The sequence below is a fragment of the Cherax quadricarinatus genome, chromosome 8 (genome assembly GCF_038502225.1).
Source record: "Cherax quadricarinatus isolate ZL_2023a chromosome 8, ASM3850222v1, whole genome shotgun sequence".
In the NCBI taxonomy this organism is placed as follows: domain Eukaryota; kingdom Metazoa; phylum Arthropoda; class Malacostraca; order Decapoda; family Parastacidae; genus Cherax; species Cherax quadricarinatus.
Window position 1 is genome coordinate 4,268,038 of NC_091299.1, and position 15,650 is coordinate 4,283,687.

At 39.9% G+C, this 15,650-nt stretch overlaps 1 protein-coding gene across 3 annotated transcripts in view; it reads right to left on the reverse strand.

The window, feature by feature from the left end:
* The window catches only part of LOC128685362 (transient receptor potential protein-like), an 83,057-nt gene extending 72,139 nt beyond the window's left edge, over window positions 1–10,918 (reverse strand). For 2 of the 3 annotated variants that reach the window (XM_053771854.2, XM_053771853.2), the window contains exon 1: window positions 320–947. In XM_053771854.2, the coding sequence (XP_053627829.2) occupies window positions 320–531 (212 nt within the window). In that variant the 5' untranslated portion in view covers window positions 532–947. Of the gene's footprint in view, window positions 1–319; window positions 948–10,871 lie in introns of those variants that run through there. The other variant, XM_053771855.2, reaches the window with a different exon arrangement.
* Between the last annotated feature and the right edge of the window lie 4,732 nt (window positions 10,919–15,650).

The window sequence follows — 15,650 nt, forward strand, 5'->3', positions numbered from 1 at the left end:
TACTGTGTTGTTTGTTGTGTTGGTTAGTTTGTGTTGCTTACTTATTGTTTGCTATGTTAAACCATGCTGTTTGCCTTTCTTATTTCTTCATATGTTGGGAAAGGTTATGTGAGTGCTTAGTACTTGCTGTCTCGGTTAGTTTGTGTGGTCATGCGGCTTGAAGGAAAGTGTCTTGGTTATAGTTAAAAACTCTTGACCTATGGAATTACAGTCAACCTTCCCTTCTTCAGATCAAACCTGGTTGCCTCCCATTTCCCCAGCACTCTACGACCTTCCGGGTTCAGCGCTTCCCCAATGAACATAATGTGTTGTAACTCACTGCTTGACGGAGGGGACGTCTCCCCGCTCCACGTAGAGCAGGAAACGCTTCTCCTCGTCGGTGAGGATCTGTTCCACGTCTTCTTTTTCTAGATCAGCGAGATCCTCTTGAATCTTAACCACAATGTTGGGTGACTCAGGTCGGGCAGGCGAGGAGGCTCTCACTTCCAGTCTGTTGCCGTAATCACCGCTCTGTCCTTCTGTCACACCCATCTTGAACAGCCTTAGGATACTATGTTTCCTGTAGGATCTGGCTATTTCCGTGGCAGTGATGCTCAGCCGCTGCTGAGTAAAGTTGAGAGAGGCTGCTTCAGGTATTTCTCTGCGATAGCGATGTTAATTTGGTCTCTCACACTTGCACTCCCCTTCTTCTCCTATTATCTTATTACTATGTTGGCTACTGTTCCTCCATACTTCCTCATCAATTTCCATCCAGGTTGATGAGCGGGCTGCAGTCAAGGACTGCGTGAAATGCGTTTGTGCGTCTGCAGTGCGTTTACAGATGACTCCAGCGGATCACTGTCGCTATGCATTACCACACTATTATAACCAACCGTCACTTTAACGTCTGCTCATGTGAGCCTTCACACCGTTACCTCCATCCCCAGCCGACTCTCTCCTTACTCCACACTACCCCCACCAAGACGACCCCACCTCCTCCGACCTCGACATTTATACGGGTTCGCCCTAGTCCGACCTGATCACATTAAAGGTCAAGAATACACTCACGCACACACACACCCACATAATACACACAGCAACAGGAACATCAGCACTATCAGTAGCAAAACCCACAATATAAAGAATGACAATAACAGGAGCAACAGTAGCAGAAGAATTAACAGCAGTAGTAACAATAACATACCATTATTATTACAATCATGGGGAAAGCTAAACCCATGGGGGTAATACAGCGCCTGGGGAATGGAAATCATTCAGGTTTGATACAGAGAAGGAGAAATCATGTCCAATTCTTTGGATCAAGAGCTCTCACCGGCAGCAGCAGCAAGAGCAGCAGTCAGTAGTAGCAATATTGTAATAATGTTGGTAGAATTACCGACAATATGTTGGCGATCTTGTTTCTTAGAACCCTTTCTAAGATTTTTATGATATGGGATGATAGTGCTATCGGTCTGTAGTTCTTTGTAATTGCTTTACTGCCACCTTTGTGGAGTGGGGCTATGTCTGTTGATTTTAGCGACTGTGGGATGACCCCTGTGTCCATGCTCCCTCTCCATACAATGCTGAAGGCATATGACAGGGGCTTCTTGCAGTTCTTGATGAACACGGCGTTCCATGAGTCTGGGCCTGGGGCAGAGTGCATGGGCATGTCATTTATTGCCTTATCAAAGTCTTGTGGTGTTAGGATAATGTCCGAGATATTTGAGATGACCAAATTTTGGGCCTCGTTCATAAAGAATTCATTTGGATTGTCGACCCTTAGTCTGGGCAGTGGCTCGCTGAGCACTGAGTCAGATTTGGACTTGAGCATCTCACTCATTACTTGGCTATCATCTGTGTATGTCCCATCCTGCCTAAGCAGGGGCCCAGTACTGGATGTTGTTTTTCCCTTAGATTTGGCATAAGAGAAGAAGTATTTTTTTTCAGTTTCCTTTATGGCTTTTAGTTCTTCTTGCGATTCATGTCTCCTGTAAGATTCCCTCAGCTTAAGTTCGATATTTGTAATTTCAGTGACCAGCGCCTCTTTCTAACGTAGACATTTTAGGTGTCTCAAGTTAAAATTTCCCTGTAGCAAGATGTTTGGGGCAGGAGTTGGGAGATTTTCCAGGCAGTGGTCAATTTTCAAAAGCTGTTCCTGGAATTGCTGGAAAGTTGCATCCAGAGGTTTGTATGTAACCACAATGACAATGTTTTGGTTTCCAGTCTTTACCGCCAAAACTTCAGCTACATCATTTGAGGTGTTTAGTAGTTCTGAGCAAATGGAGCAAATGAGCGACTCTGTGACGTACAAGCCAAACCCCCTCCCTCCTTGTTGTCTGTTTAGTCTGTCACATCTGAATAAGTTATAACCTGGGATCCATATTTCATTGTCAAAATGATCCTTTATGTGGGTCTCTGGGAAAGCTGCAAACATTGCATTTGACTCCGTGAGCAGTCCCTTGATGTAAGGAATTTTGTTGTTTGTTGATGGCTTTAGACCCTGTATGTTTGCAAAGACAAATGTCGTTGTATTGATGGAATTCAGGGGGGTTTTATTTTCTGGCTCTAATATCTGTTGTTCTGGAGTGGAGGCCAATGACTGTGCCTCTGCTCCAGAAGTGTTTTCAGTTGGTGTAAGATTTCTGTCATTTCTTGCCAGTCTTTTTTCCTTCTTGGCAAAAAGCTTTCTCTGGAGAAGTATTGGCTCTCCTCTTTTGTTTCCCAAAGTCTGGCTGGTACGTGTCTTGTTGTCCCCTTTAATTGATGTGCCTTGCAGTATACTTTGTAGCATTTTCCTTCATGGAGTGAGGAGTGACACATTTCGGGGTGAAATAAGTTACAGGAAGGGGAATTGCACCCTCCTGTTGTCATGACTAACTAACAGCATACTATTGATAAGAAACATACCATTAATAAGAAACATCGATATGAAAAGCAATATAGACAGGGCTTAATACACAAAGAAATTATTAAGCACTATGTATCAATTCTCTCCAAACTAATAAGAAAGGCCAAGCAATTATACTATTCCAGCAGATTCACCGAAACAAGAGGATATATAAACAAGACCTGGAAAACACTCTCAGATTCTGGGCACCCACAAACTAAAAAAAAAAAAAAACTAGAGATATTGTATTAACTAAACCGAATGAAACACAACTGCAGCCTATTGATACAATTAACCATAGGATCAAATCTCGCCAGTAAAATCCAAGGTACCAACGCCCGAGCAAGTGATTACTTAGATGGGAATTTCTCAACCTCCTTCTATCTTGCACCTACTGAGCCCACTGAAGTCACTGAGATTATCAAGTCATTTAAAAATAAACCAGGGAATCTGTCTCAAGTCCTAACATTATTGTACAAGCGAGCAGCTCATGTCCTTTCGCATGTTATTTCATTACTTTTTAACAAGTCACTAGAAACTAGCACTTTCCCGACGCTACTCAAAACAGCAAGGGTTACACCAATATAAAGGTGGTGACCCCACAGATGTAAACAACTATAGGCCAATATCAAGCTTACCATTGCTATCCAAAATCTTCGAGAAACTCGTGCACAAGAGATTATATTCATTTATAACAGCACAAAACATACTCAACCCCTGCCAGTTTGGCTTCAGAAAAAACAACACAAACGATGGAATAGTAAAAATGCTAGACCTGCTTTATACAACACTGGAAAATAATGAATATCTATTAGGACTCTTTATTCACCCAAGGAAAGCTTTTGATACAGTAGACCACGGCATCCTACTCCACAAACTTGACCATTATGGTATAAGAGGCCATGCACTTACATATTTCAAATCCTACCTTACTAACAGGTATCAATATCACCATTAAGGACAACCTCATCTACACGACCACTTGATACTAGAGTGCCTAAGGGAAGTGTGCTTGGTCCCCTGCTCTTCTTCTTATACATGAATGATCTTCCCAACGTATCACAACACCTGAAACCAATTCTCTTTCCTAACGACACGACTTACGTCATTTCCCTCTCAAATCTTGCCACACTAAATACCATTGTTAACGAAGAGCTACTAAAAATATCAACCTGGATGACTGCCAATAAACTTTCACTTAACACTGGCAAAACCTTCTATATTATGTTTGGTAACAAAACAGGTGATGCACAACTGAACATTAAGATCTACAACACTCTTATTGCTAAACATAATGAGGGCAAATTCCTGGGTCTACACCTTGACAGCAACCTGAAAATCAGCACCCATATCCAACATCTAACAAAAAAAAGTATCCAAAAGAGTTGGGATCCTCTCTAAGATACGTTACTATGTACCACAATCAGCCCTACTCACACTATACCATTCACTCATCTATCCCCACCTCACCCATGCTATTTGTGCCTGGGAATCAACAGCAACAACACACCTGAAGTCAATAATAACCCAACAAAATGCCGCAGTAAGAATTTTCTCACAATCCTATACTAGGCAACACCGTCCCCCCCACTTCAAAGACCTGAACTTACTGTACAGAACATCTACACCTACTACTGTGCAGCCTACATCTATAGAACCATAAATTCTAATATTAATCCTGAACTAAAACACTTTCTTGATAGTTGCAACAGGACCCACAGACATAATACCAGACACAAAAATCTCTATGACATTCCCCGTGTCCGGCTAAACCTCTACAAAAATTCAATGTACATAAAAGGGTCTAAAATCTGGAACTCATTGCCTGAAAACTCTAGAACCGCAGGCTCAGCCACCATTATCAAAACTACCATTAAAAAACGTCTTAACTCCCTAACACACTCCATCATTAGCGAACCAAATGAAAACCACCTAATTTTCTTTTTTGTAAAATGAACACATCCAAAACAATATAATCTTACTTTTATTATCTCCAAGCCCCCCGAATTTACACTTACACTCACCCAAATGACATAAAATTCCTTCTATAGCTATTGCCTATTAAATCTTAAGTTAGTCCTAAGTTTGCCTAAGAAACTCTTCGATTATATGAGCTTTAATAGAAACAGTGTATCATGCCAAGACAAATCCAATCCCATTACTGAACTTACCATTCGTAATATTATATTGTGATATGTATTACCTCACTATTATAAATCTAATTATGTATGTACCTAGCTAGGTATGTATCTAATTATGTATGTATCTAATAATGTATGTTCAATTGTACTGCTCCATAACCTATATCAATATAGAGTAAGAATTAGTATTAGTCTGCCCGAAATGCCTAGGCATGCTAGTGGCTGCCTTTGTAATTAATATTTTACAACACGTTAACCACACATTGTAAGCTTTACAAAGAAATAAATATTTTGATTTGATTTTGATTTTGATTTTGATTTTGATGTGGGTGCGGCATGGCATTTTTTGGGATGGTCAAAGGCGCATGTCCCACATGTTTTACCAGATATACCATGCCTGCAGATACCCAAGACATAGAATCTGCATAGACTGGAAATCTGTTTGCGAGGATTTTGTATGGCTGCGTTCGCTGCTGGTACATTTTTTCTGTTTCCTTTCTACTTACCGCCCCTGTATGGACATCCGTGCTTCCACCAGTTTTTTTTGTGGTAATGTGTCAACACCATTCCCTGAGGCATCATCCCCTTTTGTTCCATCTCCTGCGGTATTGCTACTTTGTACCTCTGTAAACTGAATAACGTTGTCTTTACCTGTTTCATCACTAGGGCCACTATCTCCTTTTGGTGCACCGTCCTCCAAGAACACTAGCACCCTCTGGAGCACTGTCTTCCACGACAGCCTCATCTAACCCACCCATTTTATTGGTGTTCTTGTCTTTTAATATAGATATAATGTCCTCATACAGGTGTATCTCATTTGGGCAGACCCAAAAATATTTCACTGATTTTATATCACATGTGGTCGCTGTTTAAAGCTCATCCACGATCCATGGGACCATTTAACACAGAGATTGTGTACAATTCAGGCATGACTTCGTCTGTTACCCTTTCTGCAGATTACACAGATTATAATGGTGGTGGTCAATGACAACACATTATAACTCTCCTAACTAGCTAGTCTATAACTACAAGAAGTATTTAGTTGTCTTTAACACTTCTTCTGGTTAGGCTGGCTAGGATAGGCTTATTATGTAAAAGAATATATATATATATATATATATATATATATATATATATATATATATATATATATATATATATATATATATATATATATATATATGTATGGGGAGGTACCACCTCTAGAACTGTCCTGGGGACCCCTCGTCCTCAGAGAAAAGAATAAACTTGCTTCAGGGAAAACTCAAGGTTCTCCCTGAAGCTGTTTGAGAATTTTCTCCTACCACCCCATATATTTAATATATATTTTTTATTTAAAGACAAAATACATTGACAAAACATTTACAAAAATACAATAGACAGTAAAACAACATAGATGACAACTCAGAGCTACATCTCGAATACTTCGTCCAGCTCCCTGGCGGTGGGCCGCGTGCCCAGAATGCTGTAGGCATTTCCTCTCTGGATCGCGACACTGAGCCTCTGAAAGAGGAAGCTGATTGCCCTGTGGTCCTTAGTTTCTATAATGAGCTTTTCACCAAGCTCTTTGAGGAACTTTAGAGCACACTTGCCCCATGCTCCAAGGGTCTCCGACCCTATTGGGATGAATGAAGTTATAGCAAGGGTCTCTCTGTGGCTGGCCGCTCCACCCCCTTCCACTACGGAGTATGGCAAGTAGGTGTTTGCCAATATATATATATATATATATATATATATATATATATATATATATATATATATATATATATATATATATATATATATATATATATGTATATATATATATATATATATATATATATATATATATATATATATATATATATATATATATATCAATAACAACACTGCGACTAGTCAAGGAGTCGAACCCATGCTGCTTTGGCCTGCCTCAATAAAATACTGCTCATTGTACCAGTAAACCAAACAGGGAGTAGAATGAAATTAGCCTAGAGTCATCCACACCACTGTATGTCATTGGGTAGGTAGTACAACATTCAGTTCCGCTGGATGCGCTACTCTAAAAGGATTGTGTGGTCCCGTGGATTAAGGCGTCGTGAGTTTTCGCCCACCATGAGGCAGGATAAAAGCAGAATGGGTTCGACTCCTTGGCTAGTCGCAGTGTTGTTATTGATCAATACCACTTGTTCGTAGGTACAATAGGTATCCACTTCTCCGAGGCTATGGGTCCCACAATTTACACCAGAGGTGGACCCCATTCTTTATATATATATATATATATATATATATATATATATATATATATATATATATATATATATATATATATATATATATATATATATATATATATGTGTGTGTGTGTGTGTGTGTGTGTGTGTGTGTGTGTGTGTGTGTGTGTGTGTGTGTGTGTGTGTGTGTGTTTAAACTGATGGAAAATAGAGGTATGGGTGTGTGTGGGAAACAAGCAGGTTGCAACACTTGGGTTGGAAACAGTAAATGTATAAAAGGCATTCAGCATGAAGTTATAAATAAAGACAATAGATCAGGTCAGCAAACAAAGGGGGACAGCAGAGGGCAGCAAGGGACTAGCTCCCTTAAGGTTTACTATACTAATAGCAGGAGTGTAAGAAATAAGATAGATGAGCTAAGATTAATTGCAAGTGCAGGAAACATAGATATTATTGCTATAACAGAGACCTGGCTTAATCTGAAAGATAGAGAGATGCCCTCTGAATGTCACATACAAGGCTATAAATTATTCCACACTGACAGGGTCAACAGGAAAGGTGGTGGAGTAGCGATGTATGTCAGAGACAATTTAAATTAGTGCGTTAGACAAGATATTAAATTAGAAGCGTCAGCCACTGAATCTGTTTGGTTACAGCTTCTCGAGGGCCGAGAAAAACTAATTTTGGGTGTGATTTACAGGGCCCCAAATCTTGATAGGGAGTGCAGTAAACTTCTATGGGACGAAATTCGTAAGGCATCTACATACGAAAATGTTGTGCTAATGGGAGATTTCAACTATAGACAGATTGACTGGAGCAATTTGACAGGAAATTTAGAGTCAGGTGACTTTCTTGATACGATCCAGGATTGTTTTTTAAAACAGTTTGTGACAGAGCCAACTAGGGGAAATAACCTCCTTGACTTGGTTCTTGCCAGTAGGGAAACACTAATTAATAATCTTGAGGTTAATGATGAGCTTGGGGAAAGTGATCACAAATCACTCAGTTTTAATATATCATGGAATTCCCCTAATAATGGCAATCAAGTCTCCGTCCCTGACTTTCGCTTGGCTGATTTCATAGGACTGAAAAATTACTTAGGTGGGCTGAACTGGAATGACCTGACTAAGGGTCAGGTAGGTGGTGATGGTTGCCGATATGATGCTTTCCAGGGCATAGTTCTAGCTGCTCAGTCAAATTATGTTCCAAATAGGGAAATCAGATCAAACAAAAATGATCCTAAATGGATGAACAATAGATTAAAATATCTGATTGGTCAAAAGAGAGGCATATATAGGCAAATCAAAAGAGGAGAGGGGCAATTGAGAAATCGATATATTCAGTTAAAGAGAGAAATAAAAAAGGGAATTAGAAAAGCAAAAAGAGATTATGAGGTTAAAGTTGCAAGAGAATCGAAGACTAACCCAAAAGGATTCTTTCAGGTATACAGAAGTAAGATCAGGGACAAGATAGGCCCACTCAAAAGTTCCTCGGGTCAGCTCACTGACAGTGATAAGGAAATGTGTAGAATTTTTAACACATACTTCCTCTCAGTTTTTACACAGGAGGATACCAGCGATATTCCAGTAATGATAAATTATGTAGAACAGGACGATAATAAACTGTGCACTATTAGGGTCACAAGTGACATGGTCCTTAGGCAAATAGATAAATTAAAACCTAACAAATCCCCAGGCCCTGATGAACTGTATGCAAGGGTTCTAAAGGAATGTAAAGAGGAGCTTAGCACACCTTTGGCTAATCTTTTCAACATATCACTACAAACTGGCATGGTGCCAGATAAGTGGAAAATGGCAAATGTGATACCTATTTTCAAAACAGGTGACAGGTCCTTAGCTTCGAACTATAGACCAATAAGCCTAACCTCCATAGTGGGAAAATTTATGGAATCAATAATTGCCGAGGCAGTTCGTAGCCACCTTGAAAAGCATAAATTAATCAACGAATCTCAGCATGGTTTTACAAAGGGGCGTTCCTGCCTTACGAATTTATTAACTTTTTTCACTAAGGTATTTGAGGAGGTAGATCATTGTAATGAATATGATATTGTGTATATGGACTTCAGTAAGGCTTTTGACAGGGTCCCACATCAGAGACTATTGAGGAAAATTAAAGCACATGGAATAGGAGGAGAAATTTTTTCCTGGATAGAGGCATGGTTGACAAATAGGCAGCAGAGAGTTTGCATAAATGGGGAGAAATCAGAGTGGGGAAGCGTCACGAGCGGTGTTCCACAGGGGTCAGTGTTGGGCCCCCTGCTGTTCACAATCTACATAAACGACATAGATGAGGGCATAAAGAGCGACATCGGCAAGTTTGCCGATGACACCAAAATAGGCCGTCGAATTCATTCTGACGAGGACATTCGAGCACTCCAGGAAGATTTGAATAGACTGATGCAGTGGTCGGAGAAGTGGCAGATGCAGTTTAATATAGACAAATGCAAAGTTCTAAATGTTGGACAGGACAATAACCATGCCACATATAAACTAAATAATGTAGATCTTAATATTACGGATTGCGAAAAAGATTTAGGAGTTCTGGTTAGCAGTAATCTGAAACCAAGACAACAGTGCATAAGTGTTCGCAATAAAGCTAATAGAATCCTTGGCTTCATATCAAGAAGCATAAATAATAGGAGTCCTCAGGTTGTTCTTCAACTCTATACATCCTTGGTTAGGCCTCATTTAGATTATGCTGCACAGTTTTGGTCACCGTATTACAGAATGGATATAAATTCTCTGGAAAATGTACAAAGGAGGATGACAAAGTTGATCCCATGTATCAGAAACCTTCCCTATGAGGATAGACTAAGGGCCCTGAAACTGCACTCTCTAGAAAGACGTAGAATTAGGGGGGATATGATTGAGGTGTATAAATGGAAGACAGGAATAAATAAAGGGGATGTAAATAGTGTGCTGAAAATATCTAGCCTAGACAGGACTCGCAGCAATGGTTTTAAGTTGGAAAAATTCAGATTCAGGAAGGATATAGGAAAGTACTGGTTTGGTAATAGAGTTGTGGATGAGTGGAACAAACTCCCAAATACCGTTATAGAGGCCAGAACGTTGTGTAGCTTTAAAAATAGGTTGGATAAATACATGAGTAGATGTGGGTGGGTGTGAGTTAGACCTGATAGCTTGTGCTACCAGGTCGGTTGCCGTGTTCCTCCCTTAAGTCAATGTGACCTGACCTGACTAGGTTGGGTGCATTGGCTTAAGCCGGTAGGAGACTTGGACCTGCCTTGCATGGGCCAGTAGGCCTTCTGCAGTGTTCCTTCGTTCTTATGTTCTTATGTTCTTATGTGTGAGGACAAATTGGTATACGTTAAACGACTGAGGGCGTAAGGACAGCAGTTTCATAGACTATGGGCCTTTTTGGGGTATTACCCCAAAACAGATTTGTGTACAGCGAAATTACTTATTAGACTTGAAAGTCCACAGAATCCGAAAAACACAAGGAGCATTCAAATTCAAAATAGTTCATTGCATTCATCTGTATGGAGAATACATTCATACAGGCTGAATGTATGCATTATATATATATATATATATATATATATATATATATATATATATATATATATTTATATTGGTATGTATACTGTAGTTTGATATGAGACAATCTTACCTCTGCTAGCAGTAATTGTTTGGTGTTTGGTAAGGGCGCCTTCCTTGCTCCCTCTACCCTCCCAGCTCCCCGCTGAAGACTTACAGTAGCTGGGAGGTACCATATCTGATCGCTTTTATGGCCGCGTTAGTGTATAATCCAATAAAATGACTGTCCCAGTTAGCAGGTGCTTTCACCTACCTCAGCTTGCTGACAGTCTCCTTACTCCCCTACCCTACCTGAAAATTCCAAAACTGCAGACACATTCATCACCTTCAAAACCACCATCAGAAAACATCTTATCTCCCTGATACACCCTGTCAACTAATAATACGAAAACCACCTGGTGGTTCACACTTACACTCACTCATCCATTGTACCATAAACAGAAATATCAATCTCAATCTCAAAATAATGAATCTTAACAAGTCAAAAGTTGGCCTGTGATACTCCAATACTGAAACTATATATAGTGCCAAAACAAAAGCATTCACATTGCTAAACTCACAACTAGTATTTAGTCACTTAGCCATAATACCAACTTATCTCATAATTCTGTAACATTTTAAACCTAAGATTTAATATAAGTCTGCCCGAAATGCCTAGCCATGCTAGGCGTTCTAGTGGTACACTCTGTAATTATTATTTTACTACATGTAAACCACACAATAACCAAATTCTGTAAACTCAGCATTGTAATACTTATAGAGAATAAAGTTTGAATTTGAATTTGATAATCTTCTCCCAACTCCTGCCTACAGTTTTTCCCAACTCCTGCTGACAGTCATCGCCCAACTGCTGACACTCACCTCCCAGCAACTGCTGATACCTCCTAACACTCGATCATACTGATGATGACGACAGGGAAATATAATCGAAATATCAAATATTTATATATATATATATATATATATATATATATATATATATATATATATACATATATATATATATATATATATATATATATATATATATATATGTAGTGGAAGGAAGGCGGGGTAGGGGTCGGCCTAGGAAGGGTTGGAGGGAGGGGGTAAAGGAGGTTTTGTGTGCGAGGGGCTTGGACTTCCAGCAGGCATGCGTGAGCGTGTTTGATAGGAGTGAATGGAGACAAATGGTTTTTAATACTTGACGTGCTGTTGGAGTGTGAGCAAAGTAACATTTATGAAGGGATTCAGGGAAACCGGCAGGCCGGACTTGAGTCCTGGAGATGGGAAGTACAGTGCCTGCACTCTGAAGGAGGGGTGTTAATGTTGCAGTTTAAAAACTGTAGTGTAAAGCACCCTTCTGGCAAGACAGTGATGGAGTGAATGATGGTGAAAGTTTTTCTTTTTCGGGCCACCCTGCCTTGGTGGGAATCGGCCGGTGTGATAATAAAAAAAATAAATAAATATATATATATATATATATATATATATATATATATATATATATATATATATATATATATATATACACACAAGAACATAAGAATGGAGGAACACTGCAGAAGGCCTAGTGGCCCATACAAGGCAGGTCCTTATCAAAACCACCCTTACCCAAAGCTACCCAAGAATTTACCCCCGTACCCAATGACAACAATCAAACCCAGTCCCTCCCACTCATATATTTGTCCAATCTCATTTCAAAGCTGCCCATGGTCCTAGCCTCAATCACCCTACTCAGAAGATTGTTCCACGAATCCACAACTCTGCTAGAAAACCAGTACTTACCTGGAGTTTACCTAGAGAGGGTTTCGGGGGTCAACACCCCCGCGGCCCCGTCTGAGACCAGGCCTCATGGTGGATCAGGGTCTGATCAACCAGGCTGTTACTGCTGGCCACATGCAAGCTGACGTACAAACCACAGCCCGGTTGGCCAGGTACTAACTTTAGGTGCCTGTCCAGTGCCTTCTTGAAGACAGCCAGGGATCTATTGGTAATCCCCCTTATGTATGCTGGGAGGCAATTGAACAGTCTTGGGCCCCGGACATTTATTGTGTTGTCTCTCTGTACTCGTGGCGCCCCTGCTTTTTATCAGGGGAATGTTGCATGTCCTGCCGAGTCTTTTGCTTTCATAGAAAGTGATTTTCGTGTGCAGGTTTGGTACTAATCCCTCCAGGACCTTCCAAGTGTATATTATCATGTATCTCTCTCGCCTACGTTCGAAGGAATACAGATCAAGGACCTTCGACCTTTCCCAGTAGTTTAGGTGCCTTATCATACTTATGTGTGCCGTGAAAGTTCTTTGTACACTCTCCAGGTCTGCAATGTCGCCAGCCTTGAAGGGGACCGTTAGTGTACAGCAATATTACAGCCTAGAGAGCACAAGCGATTTGAAGAGAATCATCATGGGCTTGGCGTCCCTAGTTTTGAAGGTTCTCATTATCCATCCTATCATTTTCCTAGCAGGTGAGGTAGATACATTGTTGTGGTCTTTGAAGGCGAGATTCTTTGACATTATCACTCCAAGGTCCTTCACATTACTTTTTCGCTCTATTGTACGTTTAGAATTTGCGGTATACCCTTGACACATTTTTAATTTCTTCAAGTTTTCCATATCTGAGTAGTTGAAATTTCTCTTCGTTGAACTTCATATTGTTTTGAGTGACCCATTCGAAGATTTGGTTGATGTCCGCTTGGAGTCTCACAGTGTCTTCGATGGAGGTCACTGCCATACTTACCTATGTCCTTTCTAAATCTAAATTCATTCAACTTAAATCCATTATTTCTGGTTCTTACCTGGTTCGACACCCTCAGTACTTTACTAATAACCCCTTTGTTTATGCCCATCATCCACTTGTACAATTCGATGATATCTGCCTTCATTCTACGTCTCTCCAGAGAGTGGAGATTCAAGGGTCTAAGTCTATCTTCCTAGATTCCTTATACAGTAAATCATTTTAGTCATTCCTCTCTGTATGTTCTCCAGTGAGTCTATATCCATCCTGTAGTAAGGAGACCAAAACTGAGCGGCATAATCCAAATGAAGCCTCACTAGTGATGTATAGAGCTGTAAAATATCTTTTGGACTTCTGTTACTTATACTTCTTGAACTAAATCCTAGTAATCTGTTACCCTTATTGCGCACACTTAGGCACTGCTGTCTTGGCTTTAGATTTCTGCTTACCATGACTCCCAAGTCTTTTTCACATTCTTTATGATCAAGTTCTACTTCGCCTAGTTTATAGCTTTGAGGGTTATTTTCATTACACTTGTCCACATTGAACTTCATCTGCCATTTTTCAGGCCAAGACATTAATTTGTCTAAATCCTCCTGGAGTTCATTGGTATCCTCCTCAGAATGAATCATACGGCCTATTTTTGTATCATCAGCAAATTTGCTCATGTCACTTGCAATTCCTTCATCAAGGTCATTAATGTAAATTATGAAAAACAATGGGCCCAAAACTGATCCTTGTGGAACACCACTAGTGACTAATTATGCTTCTCAATGTGACTTCATCCCTTTCCTCTCGAAAAAGCAAATGACCTCATAAATGACAGGTCCAAAACATCCAGGCATGTAAACCTTCCGTCTCGTATTAGAACAAATGTAGAGAGTGCTTCTGAAGAGATTAGATTTTTTAGATTTTGCCACCGAAGTGGCTAGTTTATTGTGCACCCCATATCCATCCTGTGGACGGTAGCGCGAGAGCATATGGATACACAAAAGGCCCAAGAGCTAGGCCCCAAGGAGTTAACATGAATACATATGGATTTATATCTACATATCTATAGTTCACTTATCTGTTACAAGCAAATTTAGGAAATTTAGGAAATTTGCTTAGTATATCTGGTATCTTATTTTCAGTAGTAAGATATCTTGACATGTCTCTGTATTCCTCAATAAGTGGACAATTAAGCACATAGTGTTCAAGAGCCTAATCACATAATTTACATTTAGTTTGATCATCATCTGTGTGTCTCCCAAACTGCCAGAAGTACTTGTAGCCAAGCCTAAGCCTGGCCACTACAACATCAGTCAGTCTGTTCACATTGCACGTTGCTCCATAAACATATCTACGTTCATGTTATCATAGTGGGTTATAGATCTATGCTGATGACATCATGATACATACAACAGGGCATAAGAAGATGAGCACCATTCTTAATGAAGTTCAAGCAATTTGTAATCGACTAGGCCTCACAATATCTTCCTCTAAAACAAAGATATTAACAAGCAAATGGCATCCCTCACCCGTCTATTTACAGGGTGAGCACATTAGCTACGTTAAAACTTACAGATATCTTGGTGTAGATGTACCCTTTAACAAATCCACTGTACTACAACTAAATAAGAAATGCAAAGATAGGCTAAATGCTCTCAAAGCTGTTGCTGGCTACAACCCCAACTATGGTGCTAAAGTGAGAATCTTGAGAATGATGTACATAGCTTATGTTAAGTCCTTAATTGTTTATGCTGCTCCCATGTTGATATTACCTAAAGAAAGTTCTCTCCAACCCTTGGAGTTAATGCAAAATGAAGCTCTCAGAATTATTCTTGGCTGTCCCAAATCTACAAAGGCTCTTAATATGAGGAAGGAGCTTGGTATTTCTAGTATCAGTGATAGGATTGTTGAGATTAACAATATACTCGGTATTAGAATGTTGAGAAATGAACCAGACACTGCCATAATGAATCTTACTGTCTCGAAGTAAATACATACAGATCAAAATGGATTGTGAAAACGTGCAATTGCATTAAGTTTTATAACCTGCATGAACTGTATCACTGTAGACAACAAGAGCATTTCACCCCTCCATGGAAGATGTGTTCATTTAATATCACATACCTACAAGTCCCTCCCAAGAAGCT